This window comes from Mustela erminea, chromosome X (assembly GCF_009829155.1).
Source record: "Mustela erminea isolate mMusErm1 chromosome X, mMusErm1.Pri, whole genome shotgun sequence".
In the NCBI taxonomy this organism is placed as follows: Eukaryota; Metazoa; Chordata; class Mammalia; order Carnivora; family Mustelidae; genus Mustela; species Mustela erminea.
The window spans coordinates 34,111,265-34,134,356 of record NC_045635.1 but is presented as its reverse complement, the minus strand read 5'-3'; the positions used below and the strand labels follow the sequence as shown (position 1 = coordinate 34,134,356).

General features: G+C 48.5%; 1 protein-coding gene across 1 annotated transcript in view; it reads right to left on the bottom strand.

Moving 5' to 3' along the window:
* Positions 1 to 254: 254 nt before the first annotated feature.
* TSPAN7 (tetraspanin 7) overlaps positions 255 to 23,092 on the bottom strand; it is a 122,189-nt gene continuing 99,351 nt past the window's right edge. The window contains exons 2-8 of the mRNA XM_032330403.1: positions 22,613 to 22,801; positions 18,989 to 19,063; positions 16,312 to 16,407; positions 14,756 to 14,911; positions 8,963 to 9,046; positions 1,493 to 1,568; positions 255 to 1,241 (exon numbers count right to left, since the gene is read on the bottom strand). Of these exons, the coding sequence (XP_032186294.1) occupies positions 1,500 to 1,568; positions 8,963 to 9,046; positions 14,756 to 14,911; positions 16,312 to 16,407; positions 18,989 to 19,063; positions 22,613 to 22,801 (669 nt within the window). The 3' untranslated portion in view covers positions 255 to 1,241; positions 1,493 to 1,499. The remainder of the gene's footprint in view (positions 1,242 to 1,492; positions 1,569 to 8,962; positions 9,047 to 14,755; positions 14,912 to 16,311; positions 16,408 to 18,988; positions 19,064 to 22,612; positions 22,802 to 23,092) is intronic.

The following is a 23,092-nucleotide window of genomic DNA, read 5'->3' as shown; positions in this document are numbered from 1 at the left end:
CTCATGATAAATGATTCAAGCTTCTGAAATGTCCATAAAGAAGTCTGACCCTTTGGCTTTTGCACCGCCCAAGGTTATTTCGGTAGGGTGGGCACATGCATGGAAGGGTGGGCGTGCGCATGGAGGGGTGGGCCCATGCGTGGAGGGCTGTGGCAGCGCGTAAGATGATCCACTCCCAATCACCCACGGAGCAAGGCGAAGTGGAAATACGTGCGTAGAAGCTTACACGATAAGCAAAGAACAAAACACAGCAATTTGTAATGATTCTATTTATTAATACATGTATCACAAATGTTCACAATATCAATGCATTCTTGTTGGCATGCTAGACAGAGGCATTGTTTAAGATCTTCTAAAAATATTTTGACTTTAGTTCCCCCTTTACACTCATTTTTAAACGGATTTGCTGAGGTCCTCGATGTCCGTAATGTTGATGCAAAGAAAAAAATACAGAAAGAAGTAAAGGAACACAAGAGCAATTAATTGGGGAAGAACAGAAGTGATACTATTTCCTTCACAGGAGGCGACAATACAGCTTGGTAAAAGGATTATATAGGTTTCATCCAAAAGTCATGGGGGTCACTAAACCGTCCACACGTGCCCAGGCATGTAACAATAATGAGTCAGGAGGCCACCTAACGCTCAACTGTGTCCTTCATGCATGATGCAGGCTTTTTTCTCCTCACGGATGGTTACTGATGTTTCTCTACATATCTTAGGCAGCCTGAAGAAGGTAGGAACAGAGTCTTAGTAAAGGGAAAACCAAACCAAAAGGAGATTAAGCCAAAAGAACAGAGCGCTATCAGCCTATCTACATCAAGGGGTATGGGGTTTATCACTCATGATGAAGGGTGAGCGGGAACCTTCCACACTCCATGCAGGGCCCAGCGGGGCCAGGGGTGGTGTGATAACCAGTCACCTACAATGAGCTACAGTCGGACCAAGTACAGATGGAGGAGCTGGCACGCAGGGGGCCTCAGGTGGGGTCCACTAGGACTGGATGCAGGGAACCTGGCTACACTCTGGCACGACGGGGCTTCACAAAATGGAACGCTACACGGGATGCGGGCTGGAAGGCGGAGTGGAGACCGCGTGGGCAGGTCACTGGGGCACTGGCTGGGGGATTAGGGAGCACGGGGTGGGTGTGTTAGGTGCTGTGCTCTAACATCCTCTGGAAGTCTTTCGGAGAGTGCTGTGGTTCGTTTTTAAGACAGGTCTCTCATTCCATCGTGCTTGAAAGACTGTGGGAGAAATGAAAACAAGTGAGTGACTTAACAGGGACTTGAAGGGAACAAGCTACAGGGAGCATTCAGATGTTTCATACCCTGCCCCCCTCCCCCGCCCCTGAGCCACAGAAGCGAGGTTTCAGCTCATGTGCAGGTGGTGCCGAGCAAAAGTAGCTAAGTGGCTGGGCGGAACCCTTGCCCCTCTGCAGGGCAGCATGTGCCCCAGAGGGAAAACCCTGAAATTAAACACTTCTGCATGCACTCACCTTCTCCTTACACCATCTCATACTGGTTGGCCGTGATGAACCGGGACAGACAGCAGGCCAGCAGCATGCCAATCAGCTGTTTCCAGGAGAGAAAGGAAGACACAGTCTGAAGTCCCCGAACTGCGCACTTCTTTGACCCCCCCAGATTAATTTTTAACAGCGAAGGGCTTTTGTATGCAAATAAGGAAAAGGGCACTAATGAGAAAGATCAAACGTGATTTCACTGGTGAGATCCACGACTTAGAGAGTCTGACCACTAGGGCAGGACAAATGGAGTTTCCAGAACTGGCCATAAGGTTCCAGTCTAGCATGCTCTGGCTGCTTAAAAACAACTTTTGACACATAAGCAGTATTATGATTGGTCCATATGTAAAGAGAGTAGGAGAAAAAAATGGAAGGACCACAGAATCAGCAAGGTATGCCCAAAAAGGCCAAACACGCCCATTCGGAAGATATCTCAACACAGTGTGATCCTTTAGGCATTCATGGCCAACAGGATCATCACTCTTTCCTTGAGGCAATGAGATGCTATTCATGACTGAGTTTGCCAGTTGAGGTAAGAAAGCCATGGCTTGAGAGCTGTAGGTGTTGGATTAGGGGAAAAGGGACATCAATGCTTAAACTTCTCTTTGTCTCTAACCATGTAGATATTTTCGGCCTACATCTTGGTTTCCACTAAGACATGCGGATTCTGATGCTCTGGGGGCTGGCGCCCAATGCTGGTGCATCCACAAGCCTTCTGGGTGAGCGAAACAATTTATCCAGGCACGTGGTCGCCCTTATTTTACAGGTGGGACACATGTAGCCACAGCACGTCCCACTGCGGCTCAGGGCAACCCCTGAAACACGGCTACCTCTCTTGCTGAAATCCCAGATTCTTATCTTCATTTTTAAAAGTAAAACTAACCTGTGAAATATAAAAACCATAAGTTCCATCAGGTGAAGAAAAATCACCACCTTATTGGACTTCCCCATCTCCTACCACGGCTTGGGCCACCATCATTTTTGTGCCATAAAACATATAGTATCCTGCCCAAACCACCAAATCACCACAGGAACCATGGCTGTAACCTCCAGAATTCTGGGCCACATGACACAAATTAACTCCCCCCCAACTGACTGTAAGGACTTTGAACCTTATAGTTTCTCCCTTTTCATTAGAACTGCTAATTTCTGGAGCCAACGTACACCAGAACACACTTGATACTTTTTAAGAGGGGAGGGGTGGGGAAGGAGAGAAAGTGCAGGTGGGGAGGGGTAAAGGGAGAGGGAGAGAGAGAATCTCAAACAGGCTCTACACCCTGCACAGAGCCCCACTTGGGGGTTAATCTCATGACCCTGAGATCATGACAAAAGCCGAAACCGAGTCACACGCTTAACCAACTCAGCCACCCAGGCGCCCCTAACACACTTGATTCTCCTAAAAATCAGATTTGGGCCAAAAAAAACAAGCATGAGACATACAGCATTTTCAAGTGTATTAAGCTATTTAACCCTCACCATATCCCCGTACAATATTATCATCCCAACCTTCGAGATAAGAAAACGGGCTCAGGGGATATTAAATGATTTTCCCCCAAACCACACTGGTAGCTCACATAGAGCTTAAGTTTCCACCCTCTTTCCCATCAGAGGACAGCCTCTTCCCTTGCCGCCCACTCCTATAGCTCAGCCTGGACCTTGCCCTTTCCAGAATCGCTCCTCGGTTTCACGCTGAGGGCTCCCTCCTGCCTTGCCCTGCAAACTCTGGATGGAGGGGTTTCAGTGGGCATCTTTTTATTTGATTTCAAGTTCCTAAACTCTTTTTTGTTGTAAAGCTGATCCGTTTCATGTTTCCCTGTTGAGCTCATGTGTGCTGGAAGCACTTCGGAGAGTTACCACCCCACTAAGAGGCTGGCAGTGCTCCCATAATTCAATGCTTTCCGATGCTCCTGGCCTCCATGGCAATGCTTGAGCCGCACAGCCAGAAGACTCCTTAGGATGCTTACCTATGTCTTGTATCTAAAATCTCTGCTTTCAGGGAAGGATAGCATGTGCCTCCACCTTCCCCGCCCCGCCCCAAACAGGAATAGCATCATTCTTAAGCACTGGACATACTTTGTCAGAGAAACAAGAACTTCTAAAAATATGGCTACAAATGAAAGCGACTTGCTTTTAAACTTACTGTATTTTACCCTGAAACTAATAATATGTGTTAACTAAACTGAATGAAAATAAATTTTTTTTTTTTAAAAAAGATGTTTTTCAAAAAACAAAAAACCAAACCCTACCAAACCAAACCAAACCAAACCAAAAACCTTACTGTGTTTTCTATTTCTCGGGCAAGAACATAACCTTCTGTTTGCCCACAGAAGAAGACAGATTTTTAAAGTTATTTTTTAACATCTACTAAGAAATTTGTTTTCCTTAAAAAAAAAAAAAAAAAGCATCCTGAACTGAGGATCATAGAAGCTATTTGAAAACAGTATTTTACACACACTGGCTTTTATTTTATTTAATTCTAGTGTAAGAAAAACTAGGATTTGGGGTGTAGTAGGCATTTTGGGATTCTTCACAGGGTTGTAGATTTCAAATTTGCTCTCATGTTTTTACCATATTTGAGAGAAACTTCACCCTCCCACCTCCATAAGTACCAAGTTAATGGAAAGTCAGGAGCTGGGCGGGGAGGGTCCCATACTTCATAGCAGCTGTTACCGGGTGATTTCTGGGTACGTGACAGGAAGCTGTTTAGCCAAAGTCAGGGCCTCTCCCTCAGTGTGAGTCAGGACAAACACCTGTGTGACACTAGACCCAGTTCCTCTCTCTGTAGCCAGAAAAGCCCAGCCTTATTTTGACAAAACCTTGTTTCGCACTAACTGTATGGGAAAAGCCCCTCAAAGAGTCTTGCTGGTGTGTAGCAAGGCTGCAGGAAGCAGGCACTGGGCCAGACTTCCGCTTTAAGCCCCGGATAGAGAGGGAAAAAGGGGGCTGGTCTCTCATGCTGGAACCCCTCAGGATGGGGACCCCAGAGCCACCCCTCGCCATTCCCGTGGCCGGTGAAAGGCCTGCTGTCTGACGGCCTCCAGAGTTTCAGATCAGATTATTTATACTTCGTTGACGAAGACTTTATAATTCATCTTCATCTAGTTTTTTTTGAGGTTACATTTTATTTTTACCACTGTCTGCCTTGTTAGTACTATATTCTGCTTTCTTTTGCGTCATGGGGACCTCTAGGACATTTTGCCGCTTCCAGAACTGAGAAGCCAGAGAAGCGGAGAGAGAAGAAAGGGCCTCTACTTAACAGAAGGCTGACTCCAGACTTCGTAAAGGCCCTCCCACAGAGACAGCCTGCGAAGTCTGAACGCCGTGAAGCTCGAGCGACATGGGTTGCCTCACAGGGGCCCTGCAAGTCACCAGGGACCCGGCAGATGCCAAGAGGTGGGAGAGAGGAGCGCGAGAGAGGCGGGGCCCAGGTCAGCAAAGACTAGAGAGGTAAGGGGCGATGGGCCGAGGGCACTGTCCCTGCCATCGCCATGGGAGGCAAAGGTGGCCCAATTCCTGATTCCTGTCCACAGAGAGGACAGCAGAGTTGTAAAGGCCACTTTCTGAACAAGCAAGCGACAAGCAATAGGTCAAAAGCTTAGATCCTTGTAATGCCGGGGGGGGGGGGGGGTTGTGCGGATGACCGAGGTGGGGGTTCCGTGTCATTGGCATGCGCCAAGGAATCTGGTTTGACATAAAACTGTATAAATGCTATTCAGGACCATCTCGGGCTCTGAAGATACTAGGGAAATAAGTAAAGAGCTCCGTTAGCCTTCTTTGGCCACATCTCATCAAGGCTGTGAACAGCTTCATCCAGACCTCTACATGGAAAAGGTCAGCAAGTCCCAGAAGAGAGTTCCTTACTCATAACGAATCATCCCAGTAGCCTGTGCGTCCCAGGGGAGGCCCCGAAGGGGTGCGAGTCAGGCGATGGATGGATAGGAGGAGGATCTGTATTTTTTGATGAGTACCTTTTCCCTTTCAATTTCACAGACTCCCCCATTTTGTTATAAAAGCACAGAACAAGTTCCCTTTAGGTGCTTCCTGAGGCAAAAACAAAGCTGATCTCTGGTGGCAAAAGCAGTCCGGGTGGAGAGGTCAGAATTGTATGCTTGGATCTTGAGCCCAGACTCAAGCAAGCCACTCAACCGTCCACTTCTGGAAAATAGCTCTACTGTCCCCATTCAGGACTATTCTGTGATGTGGAGGATTAATCCAGCCTAACACGTTCCACGTCCAGCAAGGCTGTGTGTTTGTGTACACTAGATGTGGGAGCGTTGCCACTCCCCATTTGCAACCCACAGTAGAAGCCAACCAAGGTCAGGGGCAGCGTCACAAATGGAGTAAGTGTCAGACACTCTCAGCTTTGGCACTGGGTCATGTTAAGGGCGGGAGATGGGGTGCCCTCCACAAGGGCACATGTGCACACACTCACACTCTGCCTGTGTGTGTCTCCCTCTCCAAGCTGTCTTGAGTGAGAGTAGCTGCCAAAAAATGCAGGGAAGAGGTAGCCTATCCAAACACTCAACTTCCTGCTAGGAATGAATTCAGAGGGAGCAGGACCTGCCCATCGAGTGTAGACAAATGGGTTTTCCCTTGATAGGGCTCAGGCCATGGGAGCCTGTAAGAGAAACATGAAATGTCTGCACAAATCCTGCTGCCCAGAACAGAACTCAAAGGCTTTCAGTTGGCTAAAGGAGCTAACCAGGGACAGAGGTTTTGTGCAGTCTGTGGAAAGGCTCGGCTCGGCTCGTCCGCCTTGTACTCTATAGTACCTTTCCTTTCCGACACAACAGATGAGCAAGGCCAGTTCTTTTCCACAGATGATAGTGTGGCTGTGGATGTCAGGCGAGGGGAAAGGCAAGGAGTGGGTGGAGGTGGGTGAGGAAAGGGGAGGAGGAAGGGAGAGGAGAGGCAGAGGGCAGAGAGAGAGGGAGAATGCGTGACGGAGGTCTGTTCTTTCCTACCGACTTTGGCCTCTCCTCAGTAGAACCTCATTTAGTACAGGAAGGCCAAGACGTCAGCCAACATGACTGATTCACCTAAATCAGCCAACGTTCGCTAGGTTTTTCTCTGATACTAGTCCTAAAAATTCTGAGCACAAAATTCTGGCTAAAGCTTTGGTTCTGGGTCATTGACCAGGACCAGTGTGGCTGGTTCTTCCTGAATTGGCAGCTGGTAAGTGGCCGCCGCTGTCCCAGAAAGGCCTTGGATCTACTGGTATCTGGAAGCCAACCTCAGCTGCCGGGACCCCCAAGGCTCCTAGCACATCCTGCTAGTGAAAGGCAGCTAGGGCTCTTCTTTGCCTGCTTCCAGCTGAGCATGGCAGGTCTCAAGTCTCCGCCTCACTGCCCCTGTCTGATCCTGCGGGTGAATGGGATTGGCTAGGCGATGCCCCTGGGCTTTGTGTTCTGTTGTCTTAACCCAGCAACGATGTGGTACTTTGATGAGCCCTAAAATCTCTGCAGAGTTTCTGTGTGGGGGTTCCCTCAGGGACGCTGGCCCCTCTCTCACTGCACCAGAGGGCCACAGAGCAAACTCCACAATCCCCACGTTGGGCATTTCTTCAAGGTTAGGACAGACGGTTTCATGCTCATCAAGTGATTTGTCTAAAGTAGAAATGCCTCCCCTCCCCTTCATAGGGAAGCATGAGAGAGGAGAGTTCTTCATCGGATTCTTCATGACCTGGCTCACTTCACTAATGAAAACGGGAGAATCACCCATGCCCCTTATGGCCGTGCAGGAATATTCTTAGATCACATAACTTTTTATCCATGAGATTCCAGGCTCTGTGAGGCTCCCTTCTCCTCATGGAGAGAGTACTGGCATCAGGTCCCTTTGTGGTTCTAGGAGAGCCATTAGGGGAAACTTCACCTGTATTCCTTCCTCTGAGGGGACTGTTGTCCCCGGCCACCAAGCACACGTCTGGCCTGTCGGTGACATCAACATGACCCTGCATATACATGCACAGATGAATATGCAAGCTCCCCAGTGCACCTTGCACATCTGGCTCGGACGTGGGTCCCGGATCCCCTGACACATCTCTTGGCCTTTACAGATGCCTCCCTGAAACGCAATAGCTGTCGGAAGAAAGTCTGGGGCAACAACTCTTTGGGAAACATCCTGGAGACGAAATGGCATGGTTTGTGGTGCCATCTTGGTTTGCGTGTTGGCGTGTTGAGGGTATAATTCCCTTCATGGGCTGCCAACAATGAAGAAGCATGGTAAAAGACCACAAGGAGCACACACTCCCGTGGGATGAGTCCACATGCTCTTGTGAGATGAAATGTCGCCTAGGTTTTCATCACTGCTGAGGAAGAAGTTTGTCAACTGACCTGCGGTGAAACCCTTTCTTTGCAAAAACTACTAGGGCCATGTTCTAGTCCTTGATCTAAGTGAGGGTGACACACATATGTTCACATTGTGCTGGTTTGTTAAGCTGTGCATTTATAATTTACGTACTTTTCCGTCTATGTGTATTTCAATTAAAACGTTTGAAGAACGAACTTGGCTAGAATGAACGTGCGCCTACACTGCTAGGCAGGAAGGAAGGAGGTGCGGGGGGCAGGGAAAAGGTAAGTATAGTCCGAGAGAGCAAAGATGGAATTCAGGCAGGGGAAATTAGAGTGGTGGAAACATTACCGAGAGAACGTTAATTGGGCTTTGTTGGAAAAATGATCTGTTGGTCTGAAAAAATTTGGAGTTAAACATACACAAAGTTTTCATTTGGTTGTTAAGTATACATGCCAATCCTCCCACCCAGAGCTCTGTCGTCGCAGTAATGTGACCATTTGGCCGGGAGATCAGACGCCTGTGGGGTACTGTGCTGCCGGGCTGAGGTGGGCCAAAGTTGAGTCAGCTTAATCGTGTTCTATCCATGAGTCTGCGTGGCGCACTTCGCTGGCAGAATGACTTCTCCTGTTATTTTAGAGAGGCTGGATGGATAAAGGGCTGCACAATTTCAAAGACAAGAATTCCGCTTCCATCGTAAGGAACCGTAGTCAAACTTAGGATGAAAGTAATGATCGCCAAAGTTCGCTAACTGTAGGCTTGCATAATCAACAGGAACGAAGAACAAAACAGGGACAGGTCAACCAGGAAAAAAGAGCCTCCCCCCAAACCCAGATCAGCCATTTGACGTTTCGAGTTGTTTATGCTCCAATTAAGCCAGCGCTTGGTTCAGTTAACCTCCATTTGACCTACAGAAGCAGCAAGTTGTTTTCTGGAGCTAGTCATTAGTTGAACTGTAACCGATATTCCCTTGATGGCAAAACTTCATTTAAGTTGAAGAAGAAAAATCAATAAACAGATGACCTGAGGACTAATGAGCAAGGAGCTATCTATCAGCCTCTCCCAAGGCCCAGAGGGGCCAGGCAGGGAGCCCGGCGAAGGAAGCCAGGGCAGGAGGCTGGGGAAGGCCAGGCCTGACCGCACAATTACGCAGCCTACCTGGGAGAACGCAATTCCAAAAGCCACTCCGGCGATGATTCCCATGTTGGTCTCCATGAAACTGGTCACCAGATCATAACAACCCTGCAAACAGAGAGAAAGAGAAAGAGAGAGAGTGTGTGTCAGGGCCTCAGAGACACATTTCACACCCAGGCCAGACTGAGCTGTGTTAACCTGCAACCCTAGCCAATATACACTCCAACCCGCAGTCGGCAAATCCAGCTGCCTTTCACCCTAGGAACTCGCTAGCATTCTGTCCAAACTCAAAAAAAGGAAAATTTCGAACATAAGTAAAGGTACAGAGAGTAGTACTGTGACCTCCCGAGTGACCCTTTCTCTAACCTTACAATGAACATGTAGCCAATCTGGTTTCATTTAAATCTCAGCTCTCCTCCCCTGGCTGGTCTATTTTAAAACAAGTCCCAGATAGGTCGTTTCATCCAGAAATGTTTCAGCGGTAGGATGAAGTGTAGCAGGACATCTGTCAGACCTATGAAACAAACCCGCAGACTTGGACCGTACAGAAGCATTCCACATCCTTGTACAGGAAGACTCAGCATAATAAACATGGTTACTAGCATTTTGATAACAAGTGACACAATCTTAGAAAAATAAGTGAAATCATCAGGTTGTGGGGTGGTGAATGCCTGCTACCTTTATTGTGTTTTGGGGTTCTTCCTAAGGAGACCATTAAGCTTTTTTTTTTTTTTTTTTTAAAACAGGGAAAAACCTATGTTTTATAGTCCCCCTTTCCATAAATTTACTATGGGACCTTGAACAAGTCACATCTCCTTTCTTTTTTTTTTTAAGATTTATTTATTTTGAGAGGGGGAGACAGTGCGGGGAGTGGCAGAGGGAGAGGAGGAGAGAGAGAGAATCTCAAGCAGACTCCCTGAGATCAGGACCTGAGCTGAAACCAAGAGTCGGACGCCTAACTGGCTGAGTCACCAAGGCGTTCCCTCACTTCTCCTTTCTAGGTGTCAATAACTTTGTCCATAAAATGAAGTGAATTTTCCTTTCGCATACAATGAAATCTCCAAATGCTGTGATTAAAACCAACACCCATTTTTTTTTTAATTTTAAAGATTTTATTTATTTGTCAGAGAGAGAGGGAGTGAGAGCGAGCACAGGCAGACAGAATGGCAGGCAGAGACAGAGGGAGAAGCAGGCTCCCCGCTGAGCAAGGAGCCCGATGCGGGACTCGATCCCAGGATGCCGGGATCATGACCCGAGCCGAAGGCAGCTGCTCAACCAACTGAGCCACCCAGGTGTCCCAAAACCAACACCCATTTTATCAATTTCAATGTTAGTGTAATACTGATAAAGTCAATCACCTTTCTTTAAAATAAATGATCTGGCTGGAGTTCAACCAGGTTGCTAAATAAGTTTGTTTGCTGTTGTTATTTGGGATTACATTTTATCAACCTGGTCCAAGTAGGAAACACCAAATTTTGTGTATCGCCCATAATGCAAAGGCACAAGCTGACTCTTCCTGTTAAATGCCTGACAGGTTGAATTCTCTCTCTCTCTCTCTCTCTCTCTGTGTGTGTGTGTGTGTGTTTATATGTATATTTATTTGAAACTGGGCCAAGTCAGCCTAGATTTCTGAACTGACTTATATAGTCTCAGAAGACATGTTTTTTTTTCTAGTTTTCTGAAAAACGGCTTCTACTTGAATATATAAGTCTGCAGAAACCAAGACATTAATTTTATAAACAGGGTAAAAAGAATTCTTGTTTATCAAGAAAGGCACACTAAATTGCAATGATATCTGAAGACCACACACACACACACACACAAAAAGAAGAAACCATGTCTCCCACACTGGAATTCAAAATTACCAATTTAACATTTCTCAGAGCTTAGGAAAATTCTACCAGTGCTGTAGCTTCTAATAAGTGATATTTTATGCGTCTGCAGTCTGTCTGCAGAGAAGTGTGTTGACTTAGCAGCAGCGCTCTGACAACATGCTTTCAGTGCAATGGGCCGACTGTACTCCTTGGTTAGCTGATGCAAATGTGAAGCCTGGAGGCGGGTGGGAAAGGAAATCTGCTTCTACTCATGAGAGATTTTGAAATTTGATTCTCCCTTTGTAGTAGAAGACTGCTTGCTGATTTCATTTTTACTAGTGAAAGTATCTGTCACACTACTTTTCAAAAGGTAGTGGAAGGGAGAGCAGGTCGGGTTAGGAAGAACTCAATGCAAGAAGAGACATGGGTATTGGAACACTTTCCCGGACGGTACTGGCTAGGGCTGTGTTTTGCCCAGGGGGCCATCATGACCTTATCTTCTCCCCACCACTGATGGTTGGCCTGAGAGATGAAGTTCATTCAGTCCAACGCCAGTGGTAGGTCACCTCAAGATACGGAAACCCAAACCCAACAATAAAGACCAGAGAAAAGCAAGGCAGGTGATTTTCTCACTCTATAATATACATTGGCATAGGTATTTTTCCTATAAACTTCAATGCTGCATGTAAGCGGAATATATTTTTCTGACATATGATTTCTGTTCCGTTTGTAGGAGACTCGGAGCAGAGTCAATCACATTTTTGGTAAGCCCACTCCAACCAGCAAGAGCAACTGGAAACATGCATCTCTGCCATTAGTGCAACTGTGACAAAATCGTTCTCTCTCAACGTTGCTCCTCAAAGTGGAGATCTTCCAGGGGCAGCAGCATCCCCTGAGAATTTGCTAGAAATGCAGAATCTGAGGCCTCCCTTCAGACTTCCTCCATCAGAATCTGCCAAATCCCTGGGTTATTCATTTTTAATGAATTTTAATGAATGTGACCACTATCTCTAGAGTTTCAGCTGCCCATTAAAGCTTGAGGAACACTCTTCTAGAAGAAAAGTTCTCCCATGGCTTTTCATTCTAAAGAAGACAGCAAATTAATGAATCCTATCAGTAGGACGGTTCCTTAAAATGAAGAGATGAAAGTGATTTCGCTTCTTTGCCATTGTGTAAACAGTGTAAGATCAAGGTTGAAATCAATACTTTCCGCCTCTGGATTCCTCTGTTTACGAGGTGGGACCCATGAGCCCATTCTCCAGATCTCAGCTCAGATCTGCAGACGGCAAGGCCATGTTTACATTCTACCTCATGTTCCCTACTACACTGTGATCTTATCAGCCCACAACAATCCCTTTTCATTTCCTCAAATGAAAGCCTGGTGGTCAGGCATGAGAGAAACGTACAGAGACCTGCTAAGTGTCCTAGGAAACATTCAGAAACAGAACAGGTCCTTTGCTTGCCCTCTCTGCATGTCGAAACCAACACAGTCACGGATGGGAAATCTCTCTCTTGCCCTCGCTCTTAAAAAAATGTCAAGAATTCGAGGGAGCAGGGGCCCAGTTAGTGCTGTCAGCCACGTGAACTGCAGACGTTTCAACATCCTGCTGGCAAAACCAAAATAAATCCTGTCCCCTACACAACACAATAAATATCCTGTTTAGCTAGTCTCACCTCCCTCCTGCTTCTCTCCCAGGGACTTGAACAAGGCAGGTTGCACAGGCTGCCAGGTGAGAGCCAAGAGTCATCTTTCAGTGCTATTAAATCGTAGGGTTCAAGACATGAAAGGATCCACAGGGATTAAGAATGTGTGTATTCTAGACAGCACGATTCCGTGGAACTACAGGGGCAGTGCTTAAGCCTCCTGGGGAAGGGAGTCAGGAGAGGGGGGTTAACATTTATGAGTGTTTCCCATTAGGTATTCACCCCAGCCCTATCTCCTGCGTTTTACAGGTGAGGCCTCCGAGACTTAGACCTGGGCCTTCATTTGTCTCAGAGGTCCCCATGGGCATGAAATGAGCCTCAGTAGGCAAATTTCACTCTTTCCTCACTTCTCCACAGAGAAAGCCAGGTTGAAGTTAAACCCCCTTTCCAGGTATCTGAGTTGTCCCGGAAAATGTAAATCAAGCAGGATGGGTGTGTGTGTGGGGGAGACAGGGAGTGAGGTCACTTTGCAGGTTATCAATGAATGAAATGGAAAAAAAATGGTGCCCTATCTTCCTTTCTGGGAAGAATTCTAAAGATCATAGAGATGCACTATAGGATAGGATTCCGAACATGCCTTTGAAGACTAACAAAGATCTTCCCTCTGAGGATGTGCTACATCATTCCTGATAAAGGACAGTGTGGTAGAGAGGGAGACAAACCTCACCACCTCCCTGGTGCTGTTTGCACTGTAGCTGACATTGAACATCACACTTAATGTTTCTCTGGTCCTTACTCAGGGCCAGGCCCTGTGTTGTAGCAACTATCTCGTTCTGTCCTCCTGCTGATCCTAAGAGGCAGGAATGATCATCCCCTTTTGTAGCTGAGAAAAAATAAGAAAATATGACTGAGAAAGGTCACCCCTAGTAGGTGGCTAAGCCGGAATTAAAACTGGAGTTGGACGCCATAGCCCATGCCCCTGAATTTTAGATCCCCAACTTTCACAAAGGGAAAGGAAGTTTGGGGGTAAAAAAAGATGACCCAGTCTGATGGGTGCTGCATCCACAAACAACCTCCTGGGGCTCTGTCATGCTCGGACCTCACTGCCTTGGAGCTGGGTATGCTCGGAGCTTCGTAAAATGGCAGCATGAGGACATCCCTGGGGGCTCAGTGGGGATGCCCATGAAGAGACCAGAAGTCACCTTACCAATGAGACACAAAGGAAGGCTCAACCTTTGGGTTCATAAGAAAATTCCAAGAGGAAAAGATGTCTTCTTAGCTAAGACAAGAAGCAGTCAGCACGGAACATCTGACCACATCGCGTCCGTAACAGGTCATAAGCCCAGAATGACACAATGAACTTCTAGAACGTCGACAATGCTTTGCAGCATTTATGCTACAAATACCAACATTAAATGGGTAAAATACAGAAGCCATCTCTTAACGTTCTCATCTTGAGAGGATGGCTACTGTCTATGAATTATTCAGCAGTTGGCCCAGATCGCATCAAGAGTTGAAGACCTTGGAAGAATAGAATTTTATCTGAGTCAGAAAAGAAAACTGACCCAATGGCTGCATAACAGCAGGTGAAGTCAACAGAGGGTTGGTGTTTTCCTCCCTTCTGTTCTACCAAAACATATTTTCTATGTGGCATTTCTCTAAATCTTTCAGACTACGGACACAGCCTTCAAACCTGTCTTATCATGCCTTCGCCCTATTCTCTGTGAAGTGGAAGACAGAATTGGTCTTCCTTCTGATGACTGAAATTCTATTTCCCTCATTTTCACTACCGACTACCTTTCCAATGTCTTTTAGCCAGTTCTCTCTCTCTCTCTCTCTCTCTGATTTCTTTGGGAGACAGGATGCTGACAGTGAGTTGAAGCGGAGTTGCTGATTTCTTTTCCTCAAGCAGAGAATACCTTAAAATAAAGGCCACCATCCTGACAGAAGCAGATGTTGTCTGTCAACTCTCATCCCCCTTCGTGCTAAGGACTGGCACCCAGCTGTGAAGAACCCCATGTTTAGAAGGTAGATTGAGCAGGAGAAAGACAGCCAGGAAGAAGAAAGGCCACAGTCCCTGTCTGACATCAGCCCAGGTGAGCAGGAACCGTTGCTCAACCTCCCTCTCGGTGCCTGGTTTCTTTCTGCTGAGTCACAGGAGCTCCTTCAGCAGTGGATGGCCTCGGGTGCCTCGTCCCAGACAGGAAGGGCCACAGGGAAAGACTCCACCCTCTCGCCAAGACTACCATTTCTGATCCATTTGACACAGTTTCACAGAAGCACACCCACCAAAAGCCCCCCGGCCTCCAGCCCCCTCAGCCTTCACCACAGATCCCGTCAGGGCTGAGAGCAAGCCTACCTTCTGGTTCACTTTGGTGGCAGCCACGGTCAGATTGTGCAGGTCCTGGGGGTTGCAGTCGGTTTCATTCATGCAGCAGCTCGGGGGGATGCCGTGCTCCAGGAAGTAGGGGCTGGTGCTCCAGTTGGTGTAGTTCTGCACGCCGCAGCAGCTCAGCTGTCAAGGGGGCAAGGGCGTGAATCCAAGTGTGCGGATCACAGACGTCGCGCTCTCCTGCCCCACCACCCCGCGTGCGCCATTTCGACGAGGAACTTGGGCCAAGACCCTAAGTCAACAGGCACAGCTTTGGTGAGGAAAGGTGAGCTCCACGAACGCTCGTACTCACTGGGAAGCCTGCCTGAACTGAGAGAAGGAAGCCAGCCCCAGACTGCATATGGTGTTGGCTTTCTTACCACGTCCACAAAGTAAAGCCGGGTTCTCTGGCCTGGCTCTGCACGGAAATCACCTGTGTGGACTGGCTGCTGTTCCAGGTACGGAGCAACTAAACCAGGCTTCTTGGTGGGGAAGCCAAGATAAGAAAGGCTTTAAAAAGCTCTTTTTAAGGCTTATAGATCATAGGATCTATGCCAATAAGCAAATGGTTAAGGGTGGGGAGGAAGAGAATGCTGGCATTGGTAAACTGTGTGTTGCCATCTGCTCTTACCAGTGAGAATTTGGGGGGACATGGCCATGCCTAGCCCTTCACAGACTACAGCTGCTTGTGTGCCTCCAGAACGGAGCTGTGTAGTCGTGACACAGACTGACGGCATGGCCCTCAAAGCCTAAAACAGTGACCACAGGACCCTTTCCAGAAAAAGTGTGCCAGCCTCTGACGTAGAGAATGTTAGAGGAAATGGGGCAAAAGTAGAAATGAATTACTGAATCTGGGTAAAGTGTATATGGTTTCTTATACTCTGCTGTCAAGTTTTCTGGTAAGTTTGGAAGGTTCTCAAAATGCCAACAACAACAACAAAATAAAATAAAAATACTGCTGCGGAAGTAAAAGACAAAGGAAAACACAGAACCCGCACCCCATCCAAAGAGCTCCCTAGGTGATCCAGCTGAAGCGGGAGGATTCGGCACCAGCATCTGTTCCCCTGAGCACCTCCCGGTAGGGGACAGCTACTTCCCTCAGCTCCTCGGCAAAGTACCAGGCAGCCTGGGGCACTCCCACTCCTGCCTTGGCTTCTCCTAGGCCCACCGTTCACCCCCACCACACTGCCCAAGCCAGTAAACACAGCTCACCAGAGCGCTCCACTCAGTCTGAAGAAACCACTTCCAGAATGCCAGCCTTTGGGCGCCAGTGCTAAGCAAGGCTGCTGTACCTTGAGTACCTCCTTTCTAAGGCTTTGGGTGTTAAGGGCAAGCTAGCTTTCCTTGGGAGGCTCCTAATTCATACTGATGAAAGGCCAGCCACAGGCACTGGTTCCCTTGATGCTAATTACCCGGATAACTGGACCCTGGACAAGGACTGGGTGTGAACTCTTGGCAATGGAAGTGGAGGACAGAAGTCAGTAGCAAGTGCCGATGGCCCCACGCCCCCAGCACCCCCAAGTCTGAGGCCTGACGTCACTTACGCTGCGCTGCACGTGATCCACTGCCCGGCTCCTCTCGTCATTGCCGTTGTAATTCTGCATGGCATCCGTGTAAGTCCTCAGGAAGGTGTCCTTGATCTGCAGAAGGCAGGGAGGAATACGGTTCTGGTCCACCGCCACCCAGACGGACTCAGATTTGTACCAAATTCTACCCCAAAATGGCCTCTTCTGAAAAATCTCTGAATCAATGTAGGCCAGGGGGTGGGGGTGGAATGCCCTGTTTTCTGAGACGGAAGATCTCAGGAAATCCACTGAGGGATTTATTAGCTCGGGAATTAAAAAAAAAAAAAAAAAAAAGGTTTTCCTCATCTGTAATCCAAAGAAAGAAGTCTGCCTCGTGGCCAGCTTCTGAAAGAGCCGTGAGAGTGAGTCCCAACCTCAGGCCTGGCTTTTCTCCTGATTTTCTTCAAATTGATTGATGGCCATCGTTCCGTCTGTAACTTTTCCTGCCCTCGCTCAGAAGAATAACAAAGGGCAGGCCACTAGGGGCGGGAAGACTGATGGCGCTATGACCAGACACGGATCGCTGTTCTAGCATACAGGAGTGGGGCAAAACCAGCCTGCACTTAACCTGTCTTTATCGAGGCCAAAAAGAGAGGCAGAAGGACGTGAACTTTTCTTGTTACGAGGTAGTTCACAAAACCCTCTTCCTCCTCTGGGAGCACATTTGGCCGAGGGTTAACTTTCAAGCTCTCTGTTCCCCTGGAAACCCACTGAAGGGGGCATGTCAGGTGTGTTACCACGCAGCTCGCCACGTCTGGTGAGACTGCCCCCGACTGCCGAAACGACCCTGGACGGGGAGGACGGCAGATGACAGTAATGGCCTGGTGGGAAGTGGTGGGCTGAGTACGGCGCCAGTCTCACAGAGGCAGGAACCTTGTGGAAATACCGGGCACTCTGCCCGTGGACCAGTGGACACTAGTCCCTTGGAGCTTCTAAACCAAGGTGGATACTGCACCTGGCTGTGTCCTCATTTCACTGCACCTGCACGGTTTCTGTGGGCTGGGCAGGGGCACACGGAGTAAACCCTGGGCCACTGTGGACTTCCGCTGGAGAAACAAGCCCTTTGCCCCTTGTCAAAGGGTGGCACCCCATCCCCACCTCCCACTCCCCTCAGGGTGTCAGAGGCACGGGGGCAAGCTGGATGAGGGTGTCCAGGCCCTGGGTATCCCTCCTCCTGCCCCCCGGGGAGCCCAGTCACGGCAGCATATGGGAGGAGAGCGGGCAGGGGCTCAGCTGTGTCTGGAGTTCACACATGCGTCAGGGGCACCTCTGGGGCCGTGGAGGTCAGGACCTCATCAGGTTTCACCTCGCCTGACAATAAAAATGGGGAGTCTAATTCCAGAAGCAGCACCCGTACAAAATGGGTTCTAGAAGTCGGCCTCGACACCCGAGATCTCACCTCTGGTGAGAGGAAAACCAGAGCAATGGGGAAAGGGGTAGAAGGCACCACGAGCTAGCTCACTGGGAACCGAGCTTGGCCAAGCACAGAAACAGGGTCTAGGACAGATCATGCCAGACTTTCAACAGCCTCGGTGCGTTTTCCATCTTTAACTTGCTTCCTCCCCGCCCCTTTCTAACACATGCATCCCGACTTCTGGCTTTACTGCTATTTACAGGGCACAATACCAGACCGTGGGGGGAGTTAGCTTCAGGGTAGCACGTACCCTGTCTGACCTGTCACCACTATACATGTCTGACAGGGGACACCGTGGTGGCTACAGACAGCATGATGGCATCTCGTCTCTGCCTGAGTGTCTACCCATTGTCTCAATAGAGCAGCCCCAGTGACAGTCCATGGGAGGAGGGCCACACAGGATGCAAAACAGCCAGCAATGTCCTTGAAACCACAGTTACGATCACAGAACAGCATTCAGAATTCTTTTTCTCCAGCCTCCGAAGTCTAAACCTATTACATGTCACTTTGAAACAAAGCCACGCAGGGGTGTCAGATCATGATGGTCCTTTCCTCTATTCCCCTCGCCACCACAGAGTAGCAGGGCTCCTCACTCCTGGGCTTGGCTTCTACCCCTAGCTGGCAAGGGGCGGCCGCCAGGGCTCTGGGGAGGGAAGAGGGGAGTGTAAGCTGTTTGGGGGAAATCAAGCAGTCACAGAAATCTCGTTATATAGACACCCACTTGGGCCTTTTGCCGAAGCTGCTGGTTTTTTTTTTTTTAAGATTCCATTTATTTATTTGATAGAGATCACAAGTAGGCAGAAAGGCAGGCAGAGAGAGAGGAAGGGAAGCAGGCTCCCTGCTGAGCAGAGAGCCCGATGTGAGGCTCGATCCCAGGACCCCGGGATCATGACCCGAGCCGAAGGCAGAGGCTTTAACCCACTGAGCCACCCAGGTGCCCCCGAAGCTGCTGTTTTAAAAAGAGTATATATGATCGACAGCGAAGGTCACTGCTTTAAAACAAGGTGGAGAATCACTTCCTGCAGGAGCTCTTTCACAGAATGGAGTGAGGATCCACACCTAAGGTTTCGAGTCTGGTGAAATTCCTGCGTTTAGATTTTTTATTGGCATTTCACCCCCTATGAAGTGAGACCGTCGGCGACACAGCTAACCTCGCTGTGCCCCTCACACATTATAAGAGGCTTTAAAAGTCCTCATCCCAGAAGACCCTCTAACTGTGTTCTCTGTTCTGCTTATACTTACCTCATGACGGAACACGAATCCAGAAATGCCGGCAACCAGCTCAGCCAGGAACACCAGCGACAGAAACATGGCATACTGAAAATCAAGCACACGGGGACAAAGGCAGACACGTCAGGATTGGGGTGAGGGCTCCTTTGGGGTTAGGTGACTTCGCCATCTCAGGGAACCGCACAGATCCTCACCTCCCCCAGCCAAAGCGGAGAAAAAGTTTAAAAATACTCTTGTCCAGATTTCCCTACATGAGCCTCAATATAGAAATGTGTCTGTTTAATATGCATAAGTGTTGTGGGCCACACACGCTGAGAAGAGCTCATCCGCAGACTCAGCTCAACCAGGAGAAATGTGGAAGGGCTTTTTATAACTCAGGTAGCTACTGTTTTTGATGTTAGAATTAGGGAGCAAGAAGGTACACTGGGAGGAAAAGATAAGGAGGTCACGGTTCTGCCCTGTCTAGGGGGTCCTTCCGACCACCTGCCCCATGGCGGTCGGCTGGCGTCCGCAGGCACCCTCCAGCTGCGTTCTGCAAGCTGAGCGTAGTCCCTCCACCCACGGACCCCTAGGAGCCCATTTCGTTTCCCAGCTTTTCCATCGCTGGGAAGATGTCCTTTCTCTCGGCCACAGTACTTGTAACTTCCACTCCCTGATGCTAGCGTGGCTTTCAGGAGATCGGAGAACCAGCCCAGCCTTGCTCCTAGGCAAGGGCCCTTTGGATGTGGGACCACAGCCCTGGCGTGAACCTACTGCTTCTCTTCGTTTGGGTGAATCCCTGCAGTTTTCTTCAGCACGTCACCTAAAATGGTTTCAGACCCCCTTTGTTTGCAACCGTATGGAGCTCCTGCTGACAGAGAGCCCTGAATGCACACAGGTCCATGTTCTTCCTCAATGTGGTAATTGGGCTTGAGTGCAGCACTTAGAGCCAGGGCCAGGGGCCTACTTTCCTCTCCAGCTCTGCACAGCACATGGGGTTGATAGTGTTTAAAAAGCTAGTAAGCTACATGACTGTAAGTATCTGAAACCCTTAGTGCTTCTTATTCATTTCATGCTTCCTGTACTTTCCAAGTTAATTGTGTGTTTGTGTGTTTGTGTGTTTGTGTGTGTGTGTGTGTGCGCACGTGTGTGCTTACTTCAGGGATAAATTACATGGTACTTATGAGACATTAAGGGTTTCCATTTTTGTGCCTTTGAAAAGCAGATAAAAGGAAAGAGAAGGGATTCTTTTCCTACAAGGCATATGTCTTACAATCTGTTTCTTCTCATCTCAAAATGAAATACAACAGTCCTGAATGTTTGGAATGGTCCTAGGTGATGCTGTAGAATTTGGATAGACTTGACATGGTCACATTACTTACTTTAGAGTGTACATATGTGCACAGGATCATAAATTATTTTTCTCGGCCAGTGGCACATATGTTAAAAGGAGGAAAGACTGGCTTAAAAGGCCAGTTTTGTTCGAAACCTTAACAAAAGTCTCTATACACACTTATAGCACAGCCAGTAAAACAGCAAACATAGTTCTGAGTAGAATGCTCCATGTACATGACCTTGGTCTCTCAACTTAGTACACAATGCAGTGAGAAGCAGATGTGACTCCGCAGAGAGTCTCACACCAGGCCTACAACCCACCAGAAAGTCCTGTGGGAAAGTAACCATCAGGAGGCAGGGGGAACAAAGGACAATTGACTACATGGTCAGAAGTTTATGGTTTAGGTCCTAGCTTTGTTGTGGGCTAACTCTTAGGAAAGAGGCAGCCACACTGGGCCTCCATAAAGTGGAAACAGTTATTTTCAGTTGCTTTGCAATTAATGAGGTTAAATGAGGACCATTAAATTCTAGACTGACAGTTAATCAAGTGATCTCTGCTCTTGTCTGCCAGATCAGCAATTTCCTGTCTCTGGGAAGTTCCCTGTTTCCAGAAGCTTCCAGAGAACAGCTGCTTCTCCTTCAGAAGACCTTGGCCAAAAGCCTACTGGTGAAAGCTTGTACTAAGTACAAGTGGTAGGGGTCGGGTTTTCTCCATGTGAAAATACTATAGTAGACAGAGTTCTGGCTTTGGAAGGTGACATGTGTGGGTTCCAGTTCCAGCTGTCCCTACACTAGCTGGGTGAAGCTGGGCAGGTTATGCACTCAGTATGGCATCTAGCAGAGAAAAGGAACTGATGTTTCTTTTCAAAGACCAAAGCCAAAAACTAAATGAAACCCCCCAAAACTTAGCCATCTTTCTTTTCTATGCCTCTGAGGTGAATTCTCCCCCCGCTATGCATTGTACTAAATGGGAGGCTCTCCGCCCTTGCTGTAGCATCAAATCACCTGGAGAGCTTTGGAGAATGTGGTGCCAGGCCCCCCACCCCCCAAACATTCTGGTTCAGCTGGCTGGAGGTGGGACCCCTCGCAAAGGTGTTTTTGAAAAGCTGTCCAGGTGATGGAAGAAGGCATGCAGAGTTGAGGACTAGACCAAAAGAGATGCCGGTGCTTGGAAGAAGCTCTAGAAGGTGGACCCAGGAGTGGGATGGCAGGTGACAGCAGCAGAAATGCCTCTGTATGGCCTCACTGTGGTTCTTCCACCAACCTGGAAGAATCCATGCTGGCCGGGCCATTGGCCTCCTGCCTGGTCTGCAGAACGGAAGGGGCCAGAGCAACCACTACCTCCACAGAGTTGTCGAGAGAGACTGCTCAGTGCCACTTGGGAAGGTGGTTCCTTTGCAGTGAGTCACCCTCTCCCCCATATCTGTCACTAGAGGGTATTCAATGTCACCCTAACCTAGAGCTAACCACAGCACTGAGGGGCTCTTCACTCTCCCCTTTCACAAAATGAGGCGTCTGAAAGAAATGTCTTTGAACAAAGTGTTCTTTTGAGGAGAGGCCTTTGCTACCTCTGATCTATAAAATCCTTTAACGTTAACACTCATCGATGAAGAGCATTGGGTGGTGAGTGGACAATTAGGCAAGGAGTCTACCCAAAAATTAAGAATCATGGTAACAGCCTTGTGACAGCCTGCCCCTTACCCTTTGGGAAATATCACGCTGTGTGTGTCCTATTGCAGTAAAGGCGCCCAGCCCTGGGCCTGGTAGCCAACAGTTGGCACAGCATCAACCCTCTGTTGAGGGTTGGGGGGAGCTCTGGCTGAGCTGCTCTCATAGCTCTGAGCCGGAGTACACAGGTTGAGAGAAGAACGTGCCCATGCAGCCAAGCATGGCCAAGTTCAAGGAGGCAGAAGGTATTTCTACAGTGGGAACCTAAAGCCGAAAGGCTGTTGATGTTCCAGAGGCTGCCCTGCCCACCAAAGCTGCACATCACACACCTGAAGAGATTTCTAAGAAGCAGTTCAGAACGAGACCAAGGCATCGTGCCAAGAGGATATAAATGGCTTCTGGAAATCACAGGCCACTGCTTTGTCACCACCTACCTCGAGGCACCAGAACCAGAATTTTTGGTGCCAGGCTATGTTTGCGGTTGTTTTGTCCTCTACGGGAGTAAAGGGTGGATTAGGTAAGAGTCTGGACTAAAATTAGCGTCCATGCGTTTTGGCTCGTGGGTGGCTTTAAGATGGGCCATGTTGCTTTCATGTGATTTAAATTTTTTCACAAAGTTGTTGAAAGAGCAGCATTATGTTGTGACAGACTCACCAGTTTCAGCATCCACGGGCTACCACGGCAGGTCGCGAAGCATCCAAACAGGCCAAAAACCACGATAGTGGTGCCAGTTCCAATGAGCACGTAGGGAGCATTTGTGGAGTTCTCAGCGATCAGGGAGATGTAGGTGCCCAGAGTGAGTTTGCCCCAGACTCCAACAGCCAACAGGATCACCCCAGTGATCTGAAAAGGCAGTGGGGGGAGGGGAGAGGAGAAAAGGGACTATGAAACTGTGAAGATGACAATCAATGCCGTGATGGGGCCTGGATGTGAAGACTCACATTTCTGTGGGCAAATGGCTTTCCCGCAGGAGCCCCTGAAGCAGTGGGAAGTGTCGCTCAAGCCACCCCAGACTGAAGACACTGGGTTTTGAACAATTAGATCTGGCCCTTACACAAAGCCATATGCGGTTACCACATGGATTGGAAGTCTAGCCGACAACAAGAAACCTTTTTTGAAAGCTGTTTGTGAAAA